This window comes from Coturnix japonica, chromosome 11 (genome assembly GCF_054131305.1).
Source record: "Coturnix japonica strain WE chromosome 11, WE-NBRP24, whole genome shotgun sequence".
Lineage (NCBI taxonomy): Eukaryota > Metazoa > Chordata > Aves > Galliformes > Phasianidae > Coturnix > Coturnix japonica.
This window is the reverse complement of record NC_140673.1, coordinates 11,117,857-11,142,084: the sequence shown is the minus strand read 5'-3', so window position 1 is coordinate 11,142,084 and position 24,228 is coordinate 11,117,857. Positions and strand designations below refer to the sequence as shown.

The 24,228-nt window shown below is 45.6% G+C and overlaps 1 protein-coding gene across 2 annotated transcripts in view; it reads right to left on the bottom strand.

Moving 5' to 3' along the window:
* Positions 1-107: 107 nt before the first annotated feature.
* The window catches only part of ATF6 (activating transcription factor 6), a 69,512-nt gene continuing 45,391 nt past the window's right edge, over positions 108-24,228 (bottom strand). For both annotated transcript variants that reach the window (XM_015869466.3, XM_015869467.3), the window contains exons 15-16: positions 15,299-15,383; positions 108-2,137 (exon numbers count right to left, since the gene is read on the bottom strand). In XM_015869466.3, the coding sequence (XP_015724952.2) occupies positions 1,929-2,137; positions 15,299-15,383 (294 nt within the window). In that variant the 3' untranslated portion in view covers positions 108-1,928. The remainder of the gene's footprint in view (positions 2,138-15,298; positions 15,384-24,228) is intronic.

The window sequence follows — 24,228 nt, the reverse complement described above, 5'->3', positions numbered from 1 at the left end:
CTGACAGTGCCAGCGTTGTACTCAGCAGCCCAAAAGACAGCACTTCGCCTTCCACTCTTTTGTATAAGTAACGCTGTATTAAGCAAAATAATAATGAATAATAGTAATAAATAAGAGAACCACTTTATTGCCTTCAGTGCTAGGGACACACAACAGGATACAAGGGAAGAGAGGTGCTCTCTGCCACTGCCAGGGACTGCAGCGTGTCCCCAAGCCCCCTGTGCCAGCCTCAGGCTGAGGACGCTGCCCTGCCACCCACCCAGGGGTGCTGCCAGTCTCCAGCAGCAAAAGGCCCCATTAGAGCCCGGCGTCCGTGGGGCTGTGTGCCTCCAGCTGGGGCACAGCCGGGGAGGTTCTGGGCTGTGTGAACTGGCCCGCCGTCAGGTGGGGCCTGGGCCAGGAAACAAAAACAGGACTGGTGCACGGAGCACGGCCAGGCCCCTCGCCGAGCCCGGCTGCTTCCCAGCAGCTCGCGCTGGGGGGACGGGGCCGTCCGGTGCTGACTACGTGGCAAAGGGCAAAGCTTTTCCACAGTGTTGCAAGGCACATATTTTACCGGGGTGGATTACTCCTCACCCTCCTCCTCGCCTCCCCCGAGCTGTTTGTCTTTCTGCTGGGTCAACCTTTCTTTCCTAACAGCCACACACACACAAATAATAATAATAATAATTAAAAAAAAAAAACAAAAAACACAACATAACATCAGTCAGTAAGTGGTTCAGACGATGAGGGAAAGCCAACTGAAGTCTGGCAAACTGAAGCTGATCATCTTCTGTGTTAAGTGCAAGAGGGGGGAATAACGTAACAACATGCTGAAGTCATTACGCACGGCTGCTGCTCCCAGCCCCTCAGCTGCTCCCCCAGTAGGGTGCTGCCCGCCCCATAGGCCTGCAAACGCTCTGCAGGCTGTGAGCAGTGAAAAACATTAAATATTACCCAGCATTAACAAAAACAAAACAAAACGAAACATAAAGGGATGGGAAAAAAACAAACTCAAAAACAAACCCAAAAGAAAGGCAGTTACAACCTTCAGCAATGCACGTGAGGAGCTAAACCACCAGCCTGAGGCCAATCCCCAGCCTTGCTGGGTCCCACCACAGGGCTCCAACTGCAGGGTGACCCTGACAGCAGCTCCCCATGTGGAGGGGTGCACGGAGCCCCGGTGCATTGGGCCCCTCTGGCTCAGGTCTCACCTGGAGGCAGTGCAGGTTGTTCTGCTTGTAGTGCCTTGGCTGTAAGCACCCTGTGGTGCAGGGTATAACACTCCCCACTGTGTGGCTGGCAGCCCCATGGCACCATCACCAGCCTGCAGCACCCCTGCAAGGGAGGCTGCGCGGGGAAGGGTCTGGGGCAGGCGCACAGGGTGACAAGGAAAGGGGATGGCCACTGTAACAGGGGTGGATACCGTGGGGTGCAAGGCCAGGATGAGGGCTGGCAGGACTGCCTGCAGCTTGGATCTGGGCACTGGGGGAAAGCCTGGCCTCGGGCACAGCCTGTGCAGCAGCGTCTCTGGATAGGACCCCAGTGCTCAGCACCAGACCTCAGGAGATAGCTTAACAGGGAGAAAAAAAAACCCACTAAATTATGGACAGTGCATAACTAGCAAGGACAGCCCGTGCTCCCCCTGCACCAGTGCTGAGCACCGGCTTATGCCGAACACTGGGACTGAGGAGGTGTGCATTGCCTGCACCTCAGGCACTGGGCACCACACTGTGTGCGTTCCCCAGGCCTCTCCCCAGTGAGGGGCCAGCAGAGCTCTGCAACCCCTGGGCTAGGCAGGATGCGGCCATTTGGCAGCATCATGCACAGGAATGGGCTAAGCTGCCCTTGATGTGCCCGGAGCCCCGGGGACCTGCCAATGGCAAGGCTCAGCCTGGCAGCAGGATCTGCTGCATGCTGGGTGCACGGGCTGTGCTGCTGTGCAGGAGTTACTGCAGGGACTTGACAATGGCCCTCAGGGCGTGGGGTGTCTCTGAGACAGAGGAGGACGAGCTGTAGAAGGTGTTGGTATCATTTCTGCGCTGCTCACGGAGGTACGGAGGGACAGATGAGCTTTTGATGTGGAGGATCCTGGTGTCCATCACTTCGCAGTCGATTTGCATCATCACCTCGTAGTCCTTCCCATTGATCACGTTCTCTGCAGAAGTACAAAAGCCACTGTTAGCCCTGCAACACAGTGACCCAAGGGCAGCAAAAAGCAGTGCTTTCCTGGCATGTCATCTGGGCTGGGCTGGGAGCTTCAGCTGAAGGCAAGGTGGGGTGTGGGCAGCCCTTCTGTTTCTGAAGGTCCGTGCACAGAGCCTCATCCTGACACTGGCACCCAAAGGGTCCTAGGCTCACCATGTGCACTCACACCTAAAAACTAACACCAGCCTTCCTTTTCACTTCTTCATCTGCACATTGCTACCAATTGTTCTGCACTGTATAATGTCTATTACTGACATGATAATCTTGAGCCACTAAAGCATAGGGCTGATTAAAGATAGGGCTTCTTTAAGAAAGGGGAATGTTTTCACTTTCTCTTATTGGTTTAAGAATACTGTAACCCTGATGACACTGAGGACCTAGAGGAATTTATTCACCAGATTACTACTTAAAAAAATAAAATGCAAATTCTCAAGGAATTAACTGTGCCTCATTAGCATGCTGACCTGGCTGCTGTACTTGCAGGACGTGGTGGAGTTGCTGACCAAGCAGACCACGACGGGCACAACCAAAAGACTTGCTTTTGGAAAAACATTTGAGAGAAAGACCTAAGAAGGAGACAGTGACAGCTTCCCTTCTGCTGACCATGATCCAGAGAGCCTGCTGAGCTCTCTGAGACTCATGTTGTCCCTGAGAAAGGCCCAGAGATGTCTCTAGGAGTGGGAGGGAGTTCAGCTACCAAAGCTTCCAGCCCTGCTGTACACGGCCCCAGGCTGGGCACGTCTGTTAGTGCAGGAGCTGCTGGGCAGCCAAACAAGCCATGCACATGGCCAGCATCTGCTGCCTGCTCTGAAAGGTGGGAGACTATCCTGCATAGACAGTGTGTCCAGGAATGCAAGAGCCCAGATCAGATTTCCAGGCACGACCAACCCTTGCTTTTCAGAGTGGGAAATGCCGACTGCCATCGGCAGGGTTTTCTTTCTGAGCTAAGGAGGATGGAAGAGCACCTAATGGAAAGCGTATGGACTGGAGGAATGCAATATACATTACTAATTCTTACTGCTTTCCTGGATTAACTCTGATTCTGGATGACAGCTGACAACCATGGCCGGACCCTCTTGCACCCTACACCACCTGTAGAAGCCATTAGATCAAATATGTCTGGGATAGTAATGAAAAGCAGGAGCAAACCCTTTCTAAGGGGGCTGGGAGCCTGCAGGGGAAATCAAAGCTCCCACCTGCAGAAATGAAATGGAAAAAGCTCTGAACGTGCCACCGAGTGACTGCATCCAGGAGCAGCTGTGCCTGGCGCCATGAGCTGACCCCAGCACCACGAGCAGCATCTTGTCCCAGTGCCGTGTCCCCAGGCAGGGCCACGCTGGGGACACCCATCCAGGGGAACTTTCTGCATCACCATTTCTCTTGTCTCTTGCTTGTCAAGCCTTTGGGCTGGAGGGAGCACATGAAAACAGTTGGGCTTCCTGCGGCACAGCAAGCTAGAAATACGGCTCTCAGCTTACCAGAAGCCTGGCTGTGTGAGAAAATGTGCACCAAAGCCACAAGTGGGTGAGGTGGGATGGGCTGGCAGCCAGAGCCAAGAAACCCCTCTGTCAGCTCCCCAGGCAGTAAGATTACCCTGCATTTGCCTGCAGCGGCCAGCACAGTGGGTTACTAGTCGGTTCCCTGGCATTGCACAACACAGAATAATAATACCCCCAGAGAGCAGTGATGTGAGCAGAGGAACCATGCTCTGTGTGGGTGGCAGTGAGAGCATGGGAACATGCTCAGTTGCCTCTCACCCAGCCTCCCAGTTTTTCCTCAGCTCCCCCCACGACAAAACTGGACCACAATTAACTAAGCCAAGGCTCAGAAACACTGTGCTGCAGGGGCTGCCCTGTTCAAAGCATCCTGCATGGAGGAGCAGGCTGTAAGCCGTGCCAGCCCCTGACATCTTGCCACCACGTCTGGGTCATGCCCTGGCCATCCCAGCCCAACAGCACAGGGCCTGATGCTCTGCACGTGATGCTCGGCAGAGCAATGAGCAAATGTGACCTGGATGCAGTCAGAGTAGCGCAGTGTGTGGAAAGACCAGCTCACTGTCAAACAGGCAGGCATTTCAGAAATGATTCCACATGGCTCCGGCCTCAGCTCGATTCCATTAAATTGTTTCATGATCTGGATGATGAATAGAGAGCATACTTATAAGGTTTATGGAAGATGGGAAGCTGGAGAGATTTCAACTACCTTGGAGTGTATTGGAGTACAGCTTCGATAAAAGAGAGAAGCTGTCCAAGATCAGGATGCACTTCAGCAACAGCAAGAGCGAAGCACAGCGCTCAGGAGAACTGAAAGGCACAAGTACAAACGGGGCCAGGCAGAAGCAGCTTGAGGGCTGCAGAAGAACACGGTGTATAAGCCAGCAGCAAAACAGGCCCAGAAATAATCAGCTCAGCTTCAAGAAAAACAGTCTTACCCTTACCAGGTTTTTAATGCTAATGCCTGGTGATTCCTGCATCGGATCTTTTAAAACTAGGTGGTCTTGTGACCATCAGAACCACCACTGGTTTTGTGGACAAGCCAAAGGAATACAGTGCAGCTCCACCAAGCCCTGCTATGCCTGCATGCCAGGAGCTGAGCCCAACGCTGCTTGTGCTCCCCACAGGCTGCAGTATGGGATGGGGCCTGGGCTGATACAAACCAGCCTTCTTAAAGGCTTCTTTAAACTACCCGTCTCAGTCAGAAATACACCATAAGGCTAAAAGTCACCCCTCCTTGTGTGCAATAGTGTAGATGATAGTGCAGGATCCACCAAACTAATTTAATTGATGTCAAATGCCAGAGAATCATCAAAACCACCACCTCTTCTAAAAGCATCTGTGCAGAACAAACAACCCCCCTTTGTATTTTCCACACTTCCTTCTAACAAACAAGTCTGCTGTGCCACATCAGACTCCCAACAGAGTCTGCGTTAGCATTAATTTACACCTCCAGCCCTTCTGCAGCCCTATTATCACACCAGCAGGAACCTCAGCAGCTTTCAAAGAGCCATTAGAGGTGCTGCTTGCTCCGTGCTAGCTCACAATGCTCAAGTTTGATTTAAAGATTAAGCACCAAGCTACCAAAACAATTTACACTGCAACCTGTCCTGGCCCAAAACACGGATTACATTTAGGGCAGCACAAACTACACAGAAGATGAGGGCATCAGCTGCTCTGCACGGCTCTGTCCCCAGACACAAGCAGGGGCTCCCCTGCCCTATATGTGCTGCAATCCTCTCCAGCTCCACTGAGCAGCCCCGACTGGCCCAGCCTCCACATCTGGACAACGTTTCTGGCTGAAGGGTTGGTACACACTACCAAATAAGTAGATAAATGAAACAGTGCTGCTCTAACAGCTACAAAGACTAAAAATATACTCACTGCAAGGAGGCAGCGGGGCTTCTGAAATACTTACAGATTTACTTTTATGCAGGATTTCTGGAGGCAAGGGAGAAAGTAGTATCCATGCTCCAGGAACTTCCGTTTAAAAGCAGACTGATGCTTGCAACTGTTTCTAAGCAAGCCAGTTGCAAGCTCGTGGACTTAGATGCCCTCAGTCCCTGGTGCATGTTAGGAGAGATCTGGGTGTTTCTGTTTTCCCCTCTGCAAGCATTTTACACCCTGTTCTTCATCGACTGCTGAGGCTGTAATGCAGGGCTGCAGCGAGCACACGCTCACCTAAAGAGCTTGTACAGAGGAGGCACCATCATGGTGCTCAGTCTCTGTGTTCTCAGGGAAGGTGCTGCAGTGAGGAGCAGATTGGGATCAGCAGCATTGATCCTTGCAGACACACCATTTACAGGTAGAGTATTTCTTGGAAACACCAAGGCGTTTGTGACAGTGCTGGATGTGGACGTGCTTGCTGTTGGAGCTATGGCCATGTTTGAAATCTAACCAGCGGAGGCAATGTTTACACAAAGAATTGAAATAAAAAGGAGAAAACAAAGGCAAGGCAGAGTTTTGCTACGCAGAAAGTTCTCTTGGGAACGAAAGAAAGGAAAGAGGCTGGAGAGAGAGCAATTCCGTTAGGCAGAACCCTCCCATGGCTTCTTGGGAAGCACAGAACTTGTAAACAAACTCCCCGCATGGTCTGCAAGACCAGACGTACCCACTTACAAGAGCAATAGCTGTACATGGGAGAGCAGCCTAAAAAGGCATTCATTCTAATGGAGGCTCGCTTCAAGAGCCAGAGCTGGAGGATTTCTCCCTCTGAGCCTGGCAGCACAGGGCTAAGAGGTGTGGGCACCAACAAGCACGAGCACAAAGGTACAACTTCCCACCGCAGCAGCTCTGCTCTCTTGGCCCAGTCCATCCAGGCACGCTCGGCTCTCACAGTCTCAGCCAACGTGTGCTGAAGTGAGACTTGACTTTTTACAGCTCCTGACCCCATTTGTCACTTTTCTTTCTTCTGATATTTATATATCCTATGTGGTTAACACCAACACAAGAACACTTCAAGGTTTCCTTCAACAGCACTGACTTCAACTTTAAGCACTCTTTTACACCTTGGTCCTCTACAAGCACTACAGATTCCCTGGCAGGCTTCTTCTGAAAAAAAAAAGTGCTTTTATTACTTTTCATGCTTTAAGCAAGTTTTTCCTCAGTATCACTTTTGGCTTGACTTCTTATGCTCTGATACTAAGCCTCCCAGAAATGGTGCTCCAATTCCCTCATTTGGCTATTTCTAATTCCTTCTCATTGTTTTAAGAGAGTTCTTATTTCTAAGAACCCACTTTAATGTATTATTTAAGCTTGCTGGATTTTCTAGGGTCCTTTTAATGGCCCTTTTGCATGGTGACTTTAATCTTTAATCAGTCTCCATGCCATTTGCCAGCATTTTACCCTATGCTGTTTGCTTTGCATGTTTTCCCATCCTTTTGCAGCCCTTAACCTTTGAAGCTGAATTGTAGTACGTGCTTCAGCATTTTGACTTGTAGGCAATCACTGATAAAATTAACTGAATTATTTGACTTCTTGTTCTTCAATAGGCAGCCATCACATTACAGAAGGTGTAGACCTTCTCTATCACCCACTATCACTTGTAGCCCGATGTTAACGCGTCTTGTTGATTTAAGAGCAGAGGCTGGTGAGAGCCTGTACTCACTTACAGCTCAAATGTCTTTATAGGTTGGATGGTATCCAGGTAGTGAGCTGAAATTTCCACCTGTCTCACTTGGATACATAAAATTACCTCATTTATTTAGAAACTGTGATCAGCCCTTGCTCGAAGAAGAACATTTTTCACGCAGCCTCCGTGCAAGCTTTTGTCTGCATGGGGCAAGCGCTTTCCTCCATGTGAGCTTCTCTGATCCAATACATTTGCCAGTTAATTAAAACAAATAAATCACTCACGCACGCTGCAGAGTGTCTATGTGAATGAGGCACGCTAATAAAAATGATAAGTCACTTTCAAAGGCCTCTGCCTCCCAGCTACAGCAAGAGGAGATTTACAGCTTCAAGATAGGAGTGCTGCCTTAAACCAGAGATGCCTCTTTTGCACAGCAAGGGGCAGCTCAGGCTGCTGATCATTTCTTCATCCACAGCCACCCAGAGCGTACTGCTGCTGTGCAGGGACACGCCACCACCTCTCCACGTGGACTACTGAGGAACAAGGAGCAGGACAGATGCAGATGGTGGAACGATGTGCTGGGGGATGACTGAAATTGAAGATCTCAGGATGAGTTTTTCAAATGCTTTCCTACAGCAACCCTGCTGTCCGCTTGCTACAGAGGCTGAGCTGGGAGGAGGCACAGGTAAGGTGCGCCCTATGGAGTGAGTGAGGAAGAGTCCCCCCATGGAAAGCTGGGCCTGGGAGCGGACAGCAGGGCAGCATCATGGCAGCCCCACTGGCTGCAGTCTCCTTAGAGACTGCAATCAAAACACAGAAAAAGACCGTCTTGGACTGCTGTGCTTTTCCTAATCTCTAGGTTTACTCCAGTGATGACCTCAAGACAGAACTCATAAATGTGAACCTCCTCCACCAGTTCTTTGCAGGTTTGTTTTTTCTCTTAATGTTTTTACAGGGTGAGCTCATTACGGATAATTATGATTCAGATCACAGCAGAAATAAAGAGCTACCAGTAATCAAAGCTGGCCTATGTATCACAAACATAAAACTGTATTTGCCACATCTAATTTAACACTAAGAGGAATTATGTAATCTTAAATTTACAACACTTGAAAACGTATCAAAGCAGATCAGCTGGGCTGAAGGCTAGAATTACGACGTGCTGCACAAACACGGTTTGGTACAGCTGAGATGGTGAGCACCACCTCACCTCAGGACTGAAATGCTCTCATTGCTTTGCAGCTCACTCTGCAGCCTGGTGGGAGAGCATACCCGCATGGCAGTGTCAGCTCCAGGAGTGATGAACATGGAGAGGGCAGGCTCTCTGCAGTCAGACACATGCACTCAGTTCTGGCGTGCAGCGTCCATACTGGCAGCTAGCATCACGGGTTTCCTTTTGCTTCTACATTGGGGATTTTATATAGCTTGTCTTTCATATGGAAAAGCAATCTGGTGTAATAACCCTACACAGGCATTTGACATACTAGATGTGAAGTCCAATTAATTTATGACTCATTCCCTACCCCTTCTCGGACAGAGTGTTCCCAAGAAAATGCCATCTGCAGCGTTTATCCTGTCTATACAGAGAAGCCCGGTTGTGCTGGGGCTTTGGCCTGCTACATCACACGAAACCCAAGAGATTTTCATAATAACGAAGCAGCAAAAAGACACACAAGATCTTCTGAAATCATCTTCCTGTTCTTATGAATACATAAAAATAGGTTACTTATTTAGCAATATCGGTAAACAGACCATTATGAAAAGTCACCGGGGAATAAGACTTTATGATTTCATTTCTTGATCGTTTCCTGTCTAACTAAACAAACATGAACTCAAGTGACACAGATTCCACTGCTTTTGAGTGCAGAATACTTGAGCCATTTCTGTCATAATTCTATGAATAATTTAATCATCTTTTTCCTGTCAAGGACAACACTTATTAACAGAAGAGCGGTGGGAAGCACAGCATCTCCCAAAGGTTGTCAGAAACTACTTCTTCAATTTGACTTCAAGCAAAGATCAATTTTGCAGAGAGGAAACATTAGGGTACATCACTCTGAAAAGAGAACAGTAACGTCTTCCAACATGACTAAAATCTGTAGTTAAAATTCCTCGGCAAGGTGTCAGTCCTAACCTCTAGATCAGAACTCAACATGAGCACAAGGGGCGAAGGACGTCTGTGACACCAGCAATCAACCCTATGAGCATGGCATGAGATTCTCAGTCTGGGGCCAAGCACAGCAGCTTCGAGAGGGAGCTACAGGAACAAAGACCTGGTTTCTAAGCACAGAGAGCGAACCAACAGCACTTGGAGATAGAGCGCTTGCTGAGCAGCAACCACCAGGAAAGTCAGCTGCTCACCACTGCATGGTTTTAGACCTTCTTCATTTGATGAGTAACAAGGAATTCTGCTTCTTACTCTGAAAGACGGAAATGGCATCTTTTGTTCACTTGACCCCAAGGCAAAGGATGTTGAAGACAATATTTATTTAACCCCGAGACATGGGAACTTATAGCACATAATCACTTTCCAAAGAGATTCGGTTTTTATCTTCCCTCTCAGCCTGGGTGGCTTCTGTTTGCTTTACAGACTTTTTAGAGTTTGCTAATCGCCTTGGACATCTGTTGCACGCAAACATTCATGCTGCTTGATGGCAAAATCCCTCCGGTTTTGATCCAAAAGCCTTCCCATTAGATTCACTATCGATCATTAGAATTGAAACGTGTATTATTTCAGAGCACTTTTGAAGTCTGTTACATCGGCAGGATGAGAATTGCCAGAAAGGAAGGCTGAGGAAGTGGCTGTGATCAGATGGCCAACACAACAGAGCACATGGACACTGCAAAACTCACCATCCCACTCAGTACCTTTTTCCTGCTAAGAGCCTCTTTGGGTGCTGTATTTCATCACAAAAAGCAATTCCTAAAAGAAGTCTATCCAGGGACACATAGAGGGCAAGCACACAAGTATCTCAAAGGCAGGCTGAAAACAAGTCCCATTGTGTGTGATGTTAAGTCTAAGAACTTATCCAGAATATTTGTAGAGAATTCAAAACTCTTTCTGTCACAGCTGTCAGTTCTCGGAAAACAAGGTGAGGAACTTCAGACTTAGCTGCTGGCTGGATGTGCACTTGCTTATTGCTACACAAATGAAACCCCTGCTGTTCAGCATCCTTACTGCCTATGTTCTCCTTGCAGCAGCTCTCTCCAGGATCAGTGGCAGCTCAGAACTCAGTAACCTTTTCCAGTGACTTATTCCACATACTGGCAGATGAACTGATCTGCATGAATCAGCTTCCCTGTAAACAGCCTCTGGTCCTGACTTACACATTTACATACTATGAGCAAAGGAAAGGGGAGAGATTAATGCAAAAGGAAATTAGTTTGGCATACAGGATGTCTGGGGGTTCCACTAAGAGGATGTACAGAACTTCACCACCATATCAGCAAGAATGTCAAATCACATCTATCTGAAGATTGTACATTAGTCATTATGAAACACATAGGAAATCTGAAGCCTAGTATCCAGCTGGTTGTTTTCCACATGGGCAACTGGCACTAACACCACTGCATTTGTAACTGGCAGAAAGGCCAAGGACTCTGTAACTTTGCTTCTTCCAAGACACGAAGCACTGGCACTTTCCTAAGGAGAAATGCACTAAAGTATCACGAAAGTATCTTCATTGGCTGAGCTTTGCATGCTATCATCTCCTACAATGGACGGCTATACATATGTTCTCACTTTTGTACACTGCACAGAGAGGACTACTGGTGGTGTGTGCTGCACTGCAGAGCTGCAGACATCCCACAGAGACTAAAGGTCCCTGCCTGGGGTAGGAAGAGTGGCTTAGCTGTGCTGTACTCTATAGATTATTTTGATCCAAAGATTGATGTTATAACCCGCTGCATTTTTTACAGCAGTTAAGCAAATACAGGGCTAATGGCAGATGTTTTCATTTAAACTGAAATGAAAGGCACCGCCTATATGTCAGTTTGGAACTGGTGTAATGAGCCAACAAGACTCTGAGTTACAATAAAAGCAAATTTAGGAATGAAATCTACTGGAGACTTAACTGGTCTCAAGTGCATAGTTAGATTTCTAAAATAATAGTTGCAATCCAGCATAACAAACATGACTTGCTTAAAAACAAAAGCTTAAGTTTAACTGTAAATTGCTGTTGGCTTTCATTCCCATGAGAAAGTGCGAGATATTTCTTGGAATAACTCCTTAGCACAGGCATACCAGTGGTGTCCCCAGAACCACGGACAGCAGGACTAGGACTATGCAACTCTGCTTTTTTCCTCTCTAGGCTTACCAGCCCTGGGGTCCCTAGGTCCCACTAGGCAGATTGAATGCTAGCTGGGGCTTTGTAGCTGGGTAGAGGCTGGTTAAGATGTGGACACAGTTGGTAGGAGCCTGAGGGGAAAGCTGAGTGACAGCAGCCAAGAGGGGAATGGGACCAAGGTGAGAGGCAACGAGAGTGTCTGTGGAGGCTGAAATGGAGGAGCTGATGGCACGTACTGGCTGCAAACTGCAGAAATGGGCCAGCGAGCTTGGAAAAGGGGCTGGAACAGGGTGGGGAGAAAGGAATTGGTAAGAGGGGTGGGGTTAACATGTACCAACACTGATTTTTGTTTTGTTTGAGGAAAAAATGGGGTTTTTTTGAACACCTTAATACTTAAACAGAGTTCACGCATTTTCAGGCACCTGCACAGAAGCCCTCAGTGGAGACTTCGCTGGCTGTCTGCATGCATGGGGCAATCCGGGCTGAACAAGAGACGGAGCACACAGGAGAGGCACAAAAGGTAATGGCCGTTTTTACTCATTTACTCATGCAACTAATGAATAGCTTTTATCAACTTCTTGCCTCTAAGAGGAATATCTTACTGTTATTGCTTTGTACAGTATTCTCTTAAATACTCCAGCTTCCATTGTACTGAACACACACATACTACTACAAAGGTTTCTGTTGGGATTTGCCATTAGCTGAAAAGCACTAGTGTCACCAGGTTTGTATCCCCTTTTCCCTCTGAGAAGAACAAACTGTAGACTCTGATTGTACACAGGTGAAAAGAGCCATGTCAGTAACCTCCATACACAGTCACAGAAAACGTTGACCAGCAGCTCATGTTATTTCCCAACCTCTGTCTGTACTTGCTCTCTCTCCCTGTTGCTGTCAGTGGGAACTGCTCAAACCAGCCCTGGGAAGAGTCTGTAGGAGAGCTCAGAGGGCACTCCAGAATTCAAAGCCAAATTAGAAAAGGATGACAGTCCTTCTGGTAAAAGGACCGCTGTCCAAGTAGTTCAAAATGTTCTTTACTGAATGAACTGTAAGCTGTTTCATATTTGAAAAGGGTAAACTCCAGTATAAAGATAAAATGAAGATCCTGTAGAAGAAAGGAAGTGAAGAAGTTCTGAAAAAGTTTCAAAGCAGAGGCCATTCCACTTGTATTCTCCTCACCTCCACTACCAGGGCTGTGGCAGAGAAAAGGAACAGCAAGTGTGAGTGGAAAAGGCTCCCCTTCTCCCACAGAGACCAGGATGAGGCATGAAAAAAGGCAGGAGGGGACAAGTTCTTTCATTGAAAGTATTGCCAGATCCTTCTCCAGGAGCCACTTCTCTGCAGGTGGATGAAGAGCTGAGGTGGGTTTAAAAGGACAGCAGACAGCTGGGAGAAAAGCTTTGCCATCAGTAAACTTCCAGATGCTTGTTTAGGATGCATGAGTCCTTGTGGAGGCAGGAGCAGGTGGAGGAGCAAAGTTCTCAAAGCAGAGAAATGCTTCTTCTCCAGGCACAGCTTCTTAGCTAACAGCCTCCTATTAGTAATCTACTAATGAACACATTAAAAATGAAGCCAAGTTACCCAGCACCTGTTATGTATCTTGGAATTTCTTCCTAGCACCTGGCTGAGTGTCACAGAGGAAGAAATGTTTGATGCCATTGTTTACTTAGTCACCATCCTTGTGTCTGATCCATTTCAGCATCTCTGATCAAATCCCAAAGAACTCCAGTAACTACAATTTCACAACATTTCATTAACTATGAAGGATTAAGATCCATCACTGGGTTCAGATTTATGTCTTCCAAATCATGTTTACTCTGGTAACTGGAAAGATACTTAAGACTCGATAATACTTAAGAATAAATCGCCCGTGAGTTAGAAATAAGAGCTTGGTCTCCAAGTGATAAAGTGCCTATTTGCTTGTGATAACTCAGCTCAGCCAAGAAAGGATTCTTGTAAGGGACACGAAAAGGGAGTTTCTGGCTGACAAGTGCCAAAAGTAATTCTGACACATCTCACAAAAATTCCCCTCAGATAATTGGTTGTATACCATCACAGCCCACTGACCGCAGTGCTTGGGAAAGTGTGATCATTAAATGTTGGAAGCCTGAAGGGATTGTTTGTTTGTTTATGGCAATTCACATCAGTGAACAATGCTTTCAGCACGCCTGAACTCACACAAACATTTGGGTTTGTGATTCACTTGTACCGTAAAATGCATAGGCTCTAAAAAGGCATTACAGCGTATAGATGTTCAGTAAGCAAAGTCTGTGCTGTCGCAGGGTTCACAGCGTGTCTGATGACTGCGACAGTGACACTTTCCCAAACATGCCTTAACCTTGAGGCATCCAAATTAATGATATATTTATTCGGTTCACGTCCTGTCTCTCATGTGGGACTAGCATGGAGATCAAGAACATTTCCTTTCACTAACAAGCCTGTGCCCTTAGTGCGAAGCTGTTTGCTCTGCTGTCCTGCAGCCCTTGAACATGATTGTTATTAATACTGACGGTGCAGTGCTGAGAGGTCCCCTCTCACACTGAGCGTTGTATAACACAGCGGCAAACAGCTGAGAAGCTGACGGAAGGCAGTCAGCGTCTTAACAAATCAGAAAGGCCAAGGAATTTGCCCTGCTAGGCAGCCCAAATGGGATGGCAAGGACAGTCTCCACGTTCAATCTTTGTACTCATGTAACGCTATAATGTGACAGAAAGAACAGCAATAATAGTCGGGTGGTAAAGACTTTGGCTGCAGCAAAGGAGGACAAGACCAAATACAGCAGCTGTGGTGCAGAAATTAATAAAACTGCTTATCTTTGGAAGGCTTCAGATAGGATCTCCAGAGAGAAACCCTCACCTCCACTGCCAACCCTGAAATGAGGTCTGGGAAGGGGTGGATCCTGGCTCCAGCCCTTCCATCACTCAGATGCACTGCATACACCTGAGCTACCCTGGGTTGGCCCTGCCTTTCTACCAGGTACTCAACACTGCTTCAGACCGTGACTTAACATTTCTGCTATATGCGTGCCACACAAGATGCAAGGGAAACTGCTGGTCACAGCCTAAACCTCTGATTAACCATCTGACACAAGCAATGAGTCAGCTGTGGGAGCATAGGTGAAGGTAATGCTGTGCTCCTGGAAGGGTTGGAGCCTGACTGCACCTCTCCTAGATCCCATTTAAGGGCTGACCACCACTAAGGTAGCATCCCTTTCTGGAGATTGTTCCTTTGTGGAGTTCTTGCAGTCAGCCTCAACATCATAAGCACCTACCTTGAAGGCTTTTGAGTTGGTGAGTCCTTTACCTTAGTTACCTTCTGGCTGTTTATTTCTAACTATCTTTGTACTATTCCAACTGTACATTATACTTGTGTTATTTCAACTATTCAATACCATACTTGTATTGTTTCCACTGTACACTAGAGAAGATAAATCACATTCCAGCAACTCTGATCAGCTACGTACAAATCACCACAACCGGATGGCGTTGCCGTCGAGTACTGAGGGAGCTACAGAGAGACTGCAGACTGTTGAACAAGGCAGTCAGAGGTGTCTGGGTGACACCCATAGCAGTGTGGGCTACAGGCATGGATGAGATGCTAGTACCCCAGCTACAGGAGGCACCCTGGCAACCACAGCTTAGCTGTGACCAATCTGACTTCTATTTCAAAGCTGTAACAACCAACATGTGGTCCAAGTTTGGTTGTCAGATGCATTTCTTTGAAATCATTCTCACAACGATCTCTCTTTCAAGTTTTGCACTTACCATTGATGTTTACAGCTGGCAACACTATAGACATCTTTGGCCTTCTAGTCTTGTTATGTGTGGTGGCTGGCAGTAACAGGTGGTCCTGAAAAAAAACAGGGGAAAAGATCTGTTAAATCCACCCTAGAAGCATAGAGCTGGGAAAATTCCTTTCCATTCTGTGTTACAGGCATTCTGTGTAAAACTATTTACGACAGCTTAGCAATTTCAAGTTGTAGAGGGAGTCTTCCAAAAGTCACAGCAGCTGCTCATGCTGTGTAACCAAGAAGAAATCCCTATCTCATGAAGCACAATATGAAAAAGCCTTGATCATGTGGAAAGAGATGCAAACTGCTATTAGGCCCTCATTCAACAGAGTACTTATGTATATGATTAAAGTAATTGAGCTTGACTTCAATGATATTTAAACATGTGGTTAAGGGCTTTGCCGAACTGGAGCCTTTACTGGCAGTGATGTCTGCTTTATATATAAATATCCTCTTGCCCTATCTGTGTCAACTCACGCCACATGCCTCTTGCAGCAGGGCCGTATCGGTGAGGGTTATGAGCTCTACGAGCTCTGCTGACAAAACTTACTGAGGAAGGCAAAGCTGTGCTTAGCAGTTTATTTCATAGTGAGGTGGCTGGGTGCTGCTGTAAAACAGAAGCATCCAAACAACCCTTGGCTGTAGCAGCAGAAGCTGCATCTACAGAAGCTCCAGATGCAGAACTGGGAAAAATGCAGCCTTCTTTTGAGTTTTGTTTATTTTTTTCTCAGCCTGCAAGCTGCTTCACTATAAGACCTTAATATGCAGTGGATGCTGTGAGAGAAGCGTATTTTCTCTCAGTAATTAAGAGCGAAGGATTATGTTCATAGAGTTGATAAATACAGTGTGAATGCCTAACTCAAGCTCTAAGTGAAAAAATATCCTGCTGTTTGCTAAGCATCTTTTCCAGATTCTGAAATGCCTCCTAAGACTGAGCAGGAAAGAGGTACATCCACACAGCAATTCACCTGCTGCTGCTCCATCCTCCTGAAGCAGATGGAACAGCGTGGGAAGGACTGCTGCTTCCACAGCAGACAGTGAGACACTGAAGTCATTTTCACTCACACTTGTGCAACCAAGCACACGCTGGAGTTGTGTCACAACTCTTCTGGAGAAGACACCCACAACAGGCAGCCAGCTGTAAGCCCCAAGTGCTGGCAGGAGCCAGTGTGCAAGAGGAGCAGACAGTCTGGAACCTGGATACAGCCCATCTTCACTACAAAGGCCTGTTATGAGTTATTGTTTAACCTGGACTTAAAGAAATGCATCCATCTCCTTGTCATCTTTAATTTGCAGGAAAGTCCCTCTGATACTCGGTCCTAACTTGCATCAATGATGCAGAGTGTCATAAATATTTCAACAACTTTGGCTACCTGCAGCATTCTCAGCAGCCTATGAAGCTTCAAACAGTCCTGAAGTTTTGTTGTTTTAAAGTAATACTAAATTATTTGCATTCAACACGAATGTTATATTAGTGATTAGGAAGAATTTAAACATGTAGGAACACAGCGTGAATGCATGACTCATGTAAAATGTTTTGTCCTTTCCTATCTTGCTCTGAAGTATGTTGAACTGCAACCCTGAGGGGAATGTGATAGCGTTATTCAGCTCTAATTTTAAACACTAGACCAAAATATCCAAAATTAAAATGCTGTTCATGATATTAACACACGGCATAAAACTGAAAATGAATAAAAGCAAATCCTACGAGTCAGCATCTGGCCCATGAGCATGAACGTCAACCAGAGGCAAAATAAATCACAACTATTACCCAACAACAGATGGCTCTGGCTTGGGCCAAGATTTGCACTTAGATGGGATGACAATTTAAATAGACGACGCAGACCTGAAAGTGCTGGCATAACGACTGGAAAAACACAGCCTGGAAAGACAATATTTCAAATGAGTCCCAAGCTTCAGCATTCTCATTTTGCTTTTGATCATCTCTACAGTTTGGTGCTATTGAAGCCAGCTGAGATGGACAGATAGATAAATATAGATATGGATACCAAAAATCCAGCCACAAATTTATTCCCCTTCTTTACTAAGCTGGGATACAGAAACACGTTTGTTCCTGGGGATGAAATCTGAAGTTATTTGTAAACTTTGAATAATGACCACATTCATTAATACTAACCACCACAAAGCACTCAGGGCACTATAAAATTAGGATAAATCAACCACAGTTAATTATAGACATTAAACTAAAGCTTTTAGAAATTAGGTACTGCTATAGAATGAATATCCTCATTGAATGTTTTCACTTCCTTAGCTACTCCAGTCTCTGCTGATCTGCTCCTGGACTCAGCAGCACATGGAACCGCAATAGAGATTTTAAGGCTTCTTCCATAAGATCAATGTCAAGGCTTTAACAGGGATTAAGGGTTGGAGCCTCATGTATTTGTAACCCCCACAGTCAGATGGCAATGGAAACCCTATTCCTCTGTGCTAGAATATTCCAAGGCTGGACGCTCCAGCTGCTTCAGCCTGAGTCATATGACATGTGGCTTGTTTCTCAAAAGCACCTACCACCTAGATGCATGACTTCTTGAGATTTTTCTTACCTTCTTAGCTGATGTGCTTAGGAATGGATGATTATTATTCAAAAGCCTTACCTACCTGAAAAGAACAAACATGACTAGATCCAAGTATGCTCTGTTACAGCGTGAAAGCTGCAGGCCCTATTGATGCATCTCTTCTCACAAAGGCTTTGCCAAGATATTTGGATGAGCCCAGCCCTCTATTAGAGTCTCATCTCTGACAAACTAAGGACAATGTTTTCAAAAACAAGGGACATTTGTTTTACGGGAATAAAAGCTCCACAGAGACTGGATTAAAATACCATAGGAAAATCTTAGAGTGCAGTTCTTGTCATCTGCCCTGATGAGATTTGATCTTTACCATTGCCTTGGAACCAAGCAATGTGCTAGAATCTTGCAGCTAACAAAGACACAGGCAAAGCAGAGAGGGCAAGCAGAGCCAGGCGCCTCAGCATGCCAATGGGTATTCTGTCCAGGCAGCTTTAGAAATTTTCTTGCAATAAACAAATACTGTAACTGGGCATTTTTTCATCTGTTTATGACTAACAGGTCTCCTGGGGAACCATGCCTCGACCTCTTCCAGCTCCAATCTTCACAACTGTGATTCTTGGAGCCTGTTACAACTTCTGCCCTTGAAGGCTGAGGAGCTTCCCACATCCAGCTTTCACACTGGCACATCCCCAGAGTTGCTGGAGGCACTGTTTTTATTTGACTGTGTGCTACCCCTGGTAGTGTCTGGCAAGTCCTGATAGCTAAAAACTTACCTAACAACTACCAATGACCTCAGGATGAGGGAGATACAAAGCAAGTACTTATTTGATCAGAAAAGTTGTGCACAAAAACCTAGGTGCCACATTTTAACCTTAGTTTTTCTGGACATCTACCGGAATCTCAAGTCAATGAGATGAGACTGGAACATCTTAAGAGCAATGCTTTTGGCCCGTGAAACTGAAGCGTGCTTCCAGAGGCCCAAAAAGTTGCATCAACTCCAGAGGCTGCCCTGGGAAAGCCATTGAGGAGATAGGCTTCTTAAAACCCAAAGCTGACAGGAGGGCTGCTGGGAGGCCCAATGAGCCAGCTTTTCTTCTACCACTGAGTTCACACCTTCTGATAATTTCAGAGTAACTGTTTTGAGCTGCCTGGCTGCTGCCAGAGACACAACATTTCCACTCTGATCTCCTAAGCAGGCCAAGGAACCTGAGCTGCATTATGGCCTTTGGATAGAACCTGGTTCTCAACACAGTGGCACCTGAACCTCAGCTGCTCTTGGACACAAAAGGAAGCTGTTCCCTAAGGAAGAGATCTTACTGCAAGCACAAGCATGGCCTAAGGGCTGATTCTCATTTTCCACAGCAGCTCCTAGCACTGCCAAGCACACAACAAGGACCACGGTGTAAATGAGAATCACGTCTTGGCATATCTGTTTCTGGTTTCCTCTGTCAGTTCGAAGAACAACTGAAAAAGGACGTGCATGGAAGTTTACAAATTTGTACAGGAAACGGCTGTATAATGTCACTATTGTTTGGTTGGGTGATGGCAACCAGATGGCGTCCTGAGGATGGATACACCAATGGCCCTTTGAAAACACCACCGGTTCCTGCAATATTGTTTGTGCTACTGGAGGATATGAAACAGGGCAGTCGTTGTGGATTGGAGGCTGTTTCCAAAACTACTTCTGTCCTACCAGAGCAGAGCAACCCTTGCATCACAAAAGTAAGGGGATGGGTTTAAGAGAAGGGAATAAAAGAGGAAAACTGTTAAAAGCTCTATATAAACTGTGATTCTCAGCCACAGCGTTTACCCATTCTATCACAAGCTGTAAAAGCTGCACTGTTTCTAGAGCTGGAGTATCATTTACTACCATCACTATTTCAACACTAGGCTTTATAAGCCCAAGTGCATTCACCCACCCCATCAAGGATCCTCACAGCAAATACACGTCAAGCAAAGATGTGAATGGAAGCGAGCAGAAGATGGGCCAACTACTGCAAGGAAGCTACAGGAAATCTGCACTAAGAATTCATGAGGTCTGAGCCTCTTTGCACCATCTCCTGGCAACTCGCCTTGAAAGGCCACAGCAGTAGCTCTTAAGTTTTTGGTTTAATTATAACAATTGAGCTTAATTTGAACGAGTGTCAGTTCAGTACATGCTAAACTTGGTGTCGGCTGCACATATCATCTCAGTTTGATTTTGCTGCACATTAAAGAAGAGTTTATAATTGAAGATTCAGCTCCCACCTCCCAACCACAGAATCCTATTTCTCTTCTCTAAGTTTTAATGCTATTTTGAGACTGGGGAGAAGGGAAACTGTCCCACAACAGGAAAGCTCTCAGAAGGAGCGAGAACAGAACTTCTTTTTCTGCTTTTATTTTGGCCAGAAGTGTTCCTACTCACACCAGTGCTGTTCCAAACCCAGTGTTTCTATGCACAGGTGTTTCTTTACAGCCTATACATCGCACACAGCAATGAAGTGATGAGATATGCTTTTTATTTAAGTGTTTTACCAGAAATAACTCAATCCCACAGTCAATAAAAAATCCTGTAGTGTAAGATTACACTTTTCTGACATTCCCAGTCTAGCTTTTATAAATAACACCTAACTATTCTCCTTCTGGACACTATCGCCACAGTAGAATGGCCATCCAGCTCAGTTCCCATATGAGAAACTATTTAATGGGGAGGTCCTCTGTGCCTTTTGCTATCAACTGTGCTACTGCCAGATGTGATACAGTCTGGGCTGCAAAACTAAACCAACTGGGAAGCATCTCAGTGTGAACCAGAGCCTTGTGAAAATCCCAGAGACCTCAGAGGAATGGAAAATTCACCTTATCACAAGGCTTTTTGTTGAGGAGTTTCTTCCATTCTCTTCCAGCAGCAGCACTGCTGCAGGTCGATGAAGGGCAGTGCTAAGCATTTGCACAGTCTAAAAGAGAACCAGTGGCCAAGGACCTCTTCTGGAATAAGAACTAAAATGATTACTGAGACTAATGAGGATATGGAAACCTACTACTATGAACTAAGCACTCCCTACAAAGACAGTAAACATCACTAGTACAGGGCTACTACTTTGTTTTGTCCCTTCTCCTGTTGCATTAAATTTATGCTATGTTACCTTACAGACCATAACAAACCTAAAAAGCAGAAGTTAAAGTGGACTAATTTATTGTCATGGTTTAGGACCTCATTATTCACCTTCCAAGGCCAAATATGAGAAGTTATAGAGCCGTAAGATAACAGCGAAACATGCTGATAATTCTCAGTATTTATGAGTCAAATAGCAGAATATAACTAGCAGCTCCTGAGAAAGACCTTCTGTCTCTCTTCAGGAATCAGAATACAAGCACACTTCCAGAAGCCAGGCCAGCTGACCTTATGTCCTACTGAAACGTCTATCTTAATCCTGTTAACAAAGTGACACCAGCTGCCAAATGACCTCAGTCCTCCCATTCCTCTGCAAAGCTCTCATGCTGTAATTACCTCAGGCAAACCTGCTTCATTTCTAGCTAAGCTTTTTGAATCTCACTTCTGACTTGCAACACATCCTAAATAAAAGGCACTAGACACAAACAGCATTCTTTCATGAACAGGAAACAACTAAGGCAAATCACAGTTAGCAGAAGCTTGTGAGTACATAAGTATTCAGGCACACAAATGGGCACAGCAAAGCCGGTCGTATGGCAGTGAAGGAGAAGGAGGTGCTGGCACCTCATTAGGACTGTATTTCTACCATAAATATACTCTCCAGGTTCATCTCCCCAGCCCCCCCCACCAAAAAAGGTATAGGAGAGAAAACCCAAACCCCTGTGAACAAGGACACAGGACAGACTGCACAGAAATGCAGCCAATTACATTTCTCTGCAGAACTCCTTTGCAAGACCCAGAAGTAAAGAACAATGCATGCATTTGCTATGATGTAATTTTGGTTTGGCAGCTGATTAAAAAAAAATTCCTAAACGCAAAGTAAGAGGATGTGAAGAACAGAATTCTACGTTCAAGTAAACAGTTTTGGTTAAAATCATATAGGAGGATTTTTAAGGAATTAAATTGCTTTGATAATTCGCGTGTTATTTGTGAAGGCTGAGCATTGAGATAAACTGGAAAAGAAGTGTGTATATGAAGACAAAGAAAATAGCCCGGCTTATATTGGTTGAACAGTTCTTCCTGTTACATTTGATCAGCATCTCATTTTCTTAAGGCTCTCTCACAAACTTGCACCTTAGTAACACTTCCCTCCTCCCCCAGGTTATTAAAAATGACACTTCTCCACTATTTTGTGTCTTTCTCATTGGCTGGATAAGCAGAAAAATGCAGTTCATCCATAACTTCCAGACTAATCTGCCAATTATATGTGTAGATTTTACAAAGCTGTAAGACCCAAAAGGAATTAATTGTTTTATTACTACTACCAATAAAACGTATTCCCCTCCTTTTCTAATTCACTGCAGCAGAGCCCTGCTTTTGCATAACATCTGCAGGCTATTAGTTTTGCAACTGCAATCTGTAATTGCAAAAACATGTAATTTAGGTAGGGCGTGTGAATAGGGTCCAGGAAAACCGAAGAGGATATAATCCAGATTCTTTGCTTCTCTAACAAAATGTTAACCCGAAGTTTCTATATTTGTTTGCAAGACCTCAGGTCTTCTTTCTACTGCAGGCAAGTTCTGGATTCCCAGAATTACAGCCCAACTGGAGACTGAGCTTCCAGTGATACAAACTGGAGTGGGCAGTGTTACTACCAACAAACACCTTATTTCCGCTGTTGTGCTTTTGCAGCTCTGCCACATAAAGCAGAGAGCCAACCAAAGCTCACAAACAATGTGGGTTTTATAGATGTGCTCCTTGGATCCAGTATCATGAGATGGTCTAGACTGTAAAAAAAAAAAACAAAAACACACACCAAAACCTTCTTTCTCTCTAGACCAGATTTCCCATGAAAAAAAATTTGGATGAGTGAAAGGAAATTTAAGTAAAGGCTTTCTCCAAACGCTGGATCAACATAACACCAGGGCTCAAAATCCATTTGCTAATGCAGCTGCACTCTGCTTTCTCATTTTAACGAGTACAAAAGACAGCAAAGCACCAGAACACTTTGTCCGGAGATGCAGTGAGATCTCCATCCTTTGAGGTCTTTGGAGCCCACTAGGTATGTCACAGCCAACTTCACTGCACATTGGTGACAGCTTTTCTTCATGCAGGAATTTCCTTGGAAAGCAGTTTCTTAGCAGCAAATGTGCCCACACAGATGGGTACGCAGGAAAGCAAGTGAACTTCAAAATCCTGAGCAGGAGCAACTGGCCGGTTGAGTTATAACTGAGTTACAGCCTTAACCTTTTTTAAATGAAGGCAATTCATTTGATTATGCTGTGTTCTACCCTAGAACATGTGGCATAAAATCTACCCCTGGATTGAAACCCCTGTCTTCTTGCATCCTGTATCAACAGCAACAGCTTTCCTAAAAAGCATGTACTCTGTCCATCGTATTCCACAATGCTATTAAACAGTATTTCAGCCCAAACGTTAGCAGATGCGTTATTGAGCTGAACACACAGCATGGGATTTACCTTCCAACACATTTCTGTGTCTCCCAAGAGTATGTCTTTTACAATCAGGTAATGGATTCTAATATGATTTGAAGGGATAAAATGACATTTGGCCAACAGCAACTTAAATTTCAGTCAGCGATGATGCACATTAACAGCAGGAATAAGGAATGACTTTCAAGACTAACAAGACGATAGAATGAAGTAACTGAAATTAACTTCAGGTCAAAATCATTATTAAATAGCTGCAAGTAAAGCTGCCTATAACATCCCAGTTCTACGAATTAAGCTTCAGCTCTGTTGAAGGTTCCAGCCAACAGCGAAACTCAAACCTCATTAACACGGGGTGCTCCTCTCTGTTCTCCCTGTTGGAAAAGCACACTTTGCTACTGTTTGCCTGTGACTGTCCAGCAGCAGACAGCGGCAGGCTCATTTTAACCTATCATCAGGAAGATGCTGCTTCTGAGAGACGAGCAGATGTACAGGAAATTAGCAGCAACAAATCTCTCCTAATGGCAAAGCAAATCGGCTGCGCAGACATACATCAGAGGGACTGAAATTTCCCCTTCTGGAAAGAGCAACTGACATCATTAACTCTCTGTAGGTCTCTAGATCACTAATCCTTTTATCCCAAGGTACCTCTTAACTTCTGAAGTGTAATTCCTGTTCATTGAGACGGAGGTAGCATCTCCCAGCAGTGACAAGAAATGTGGGTTAAATCACAGGTAGGAAGACGTGATACATCTACAGTCACCTGCACAGATGTGACATAATTACGTAGACCTATTTATGTAGATCTCCTACTCTCTCCACCTTTTGGTAA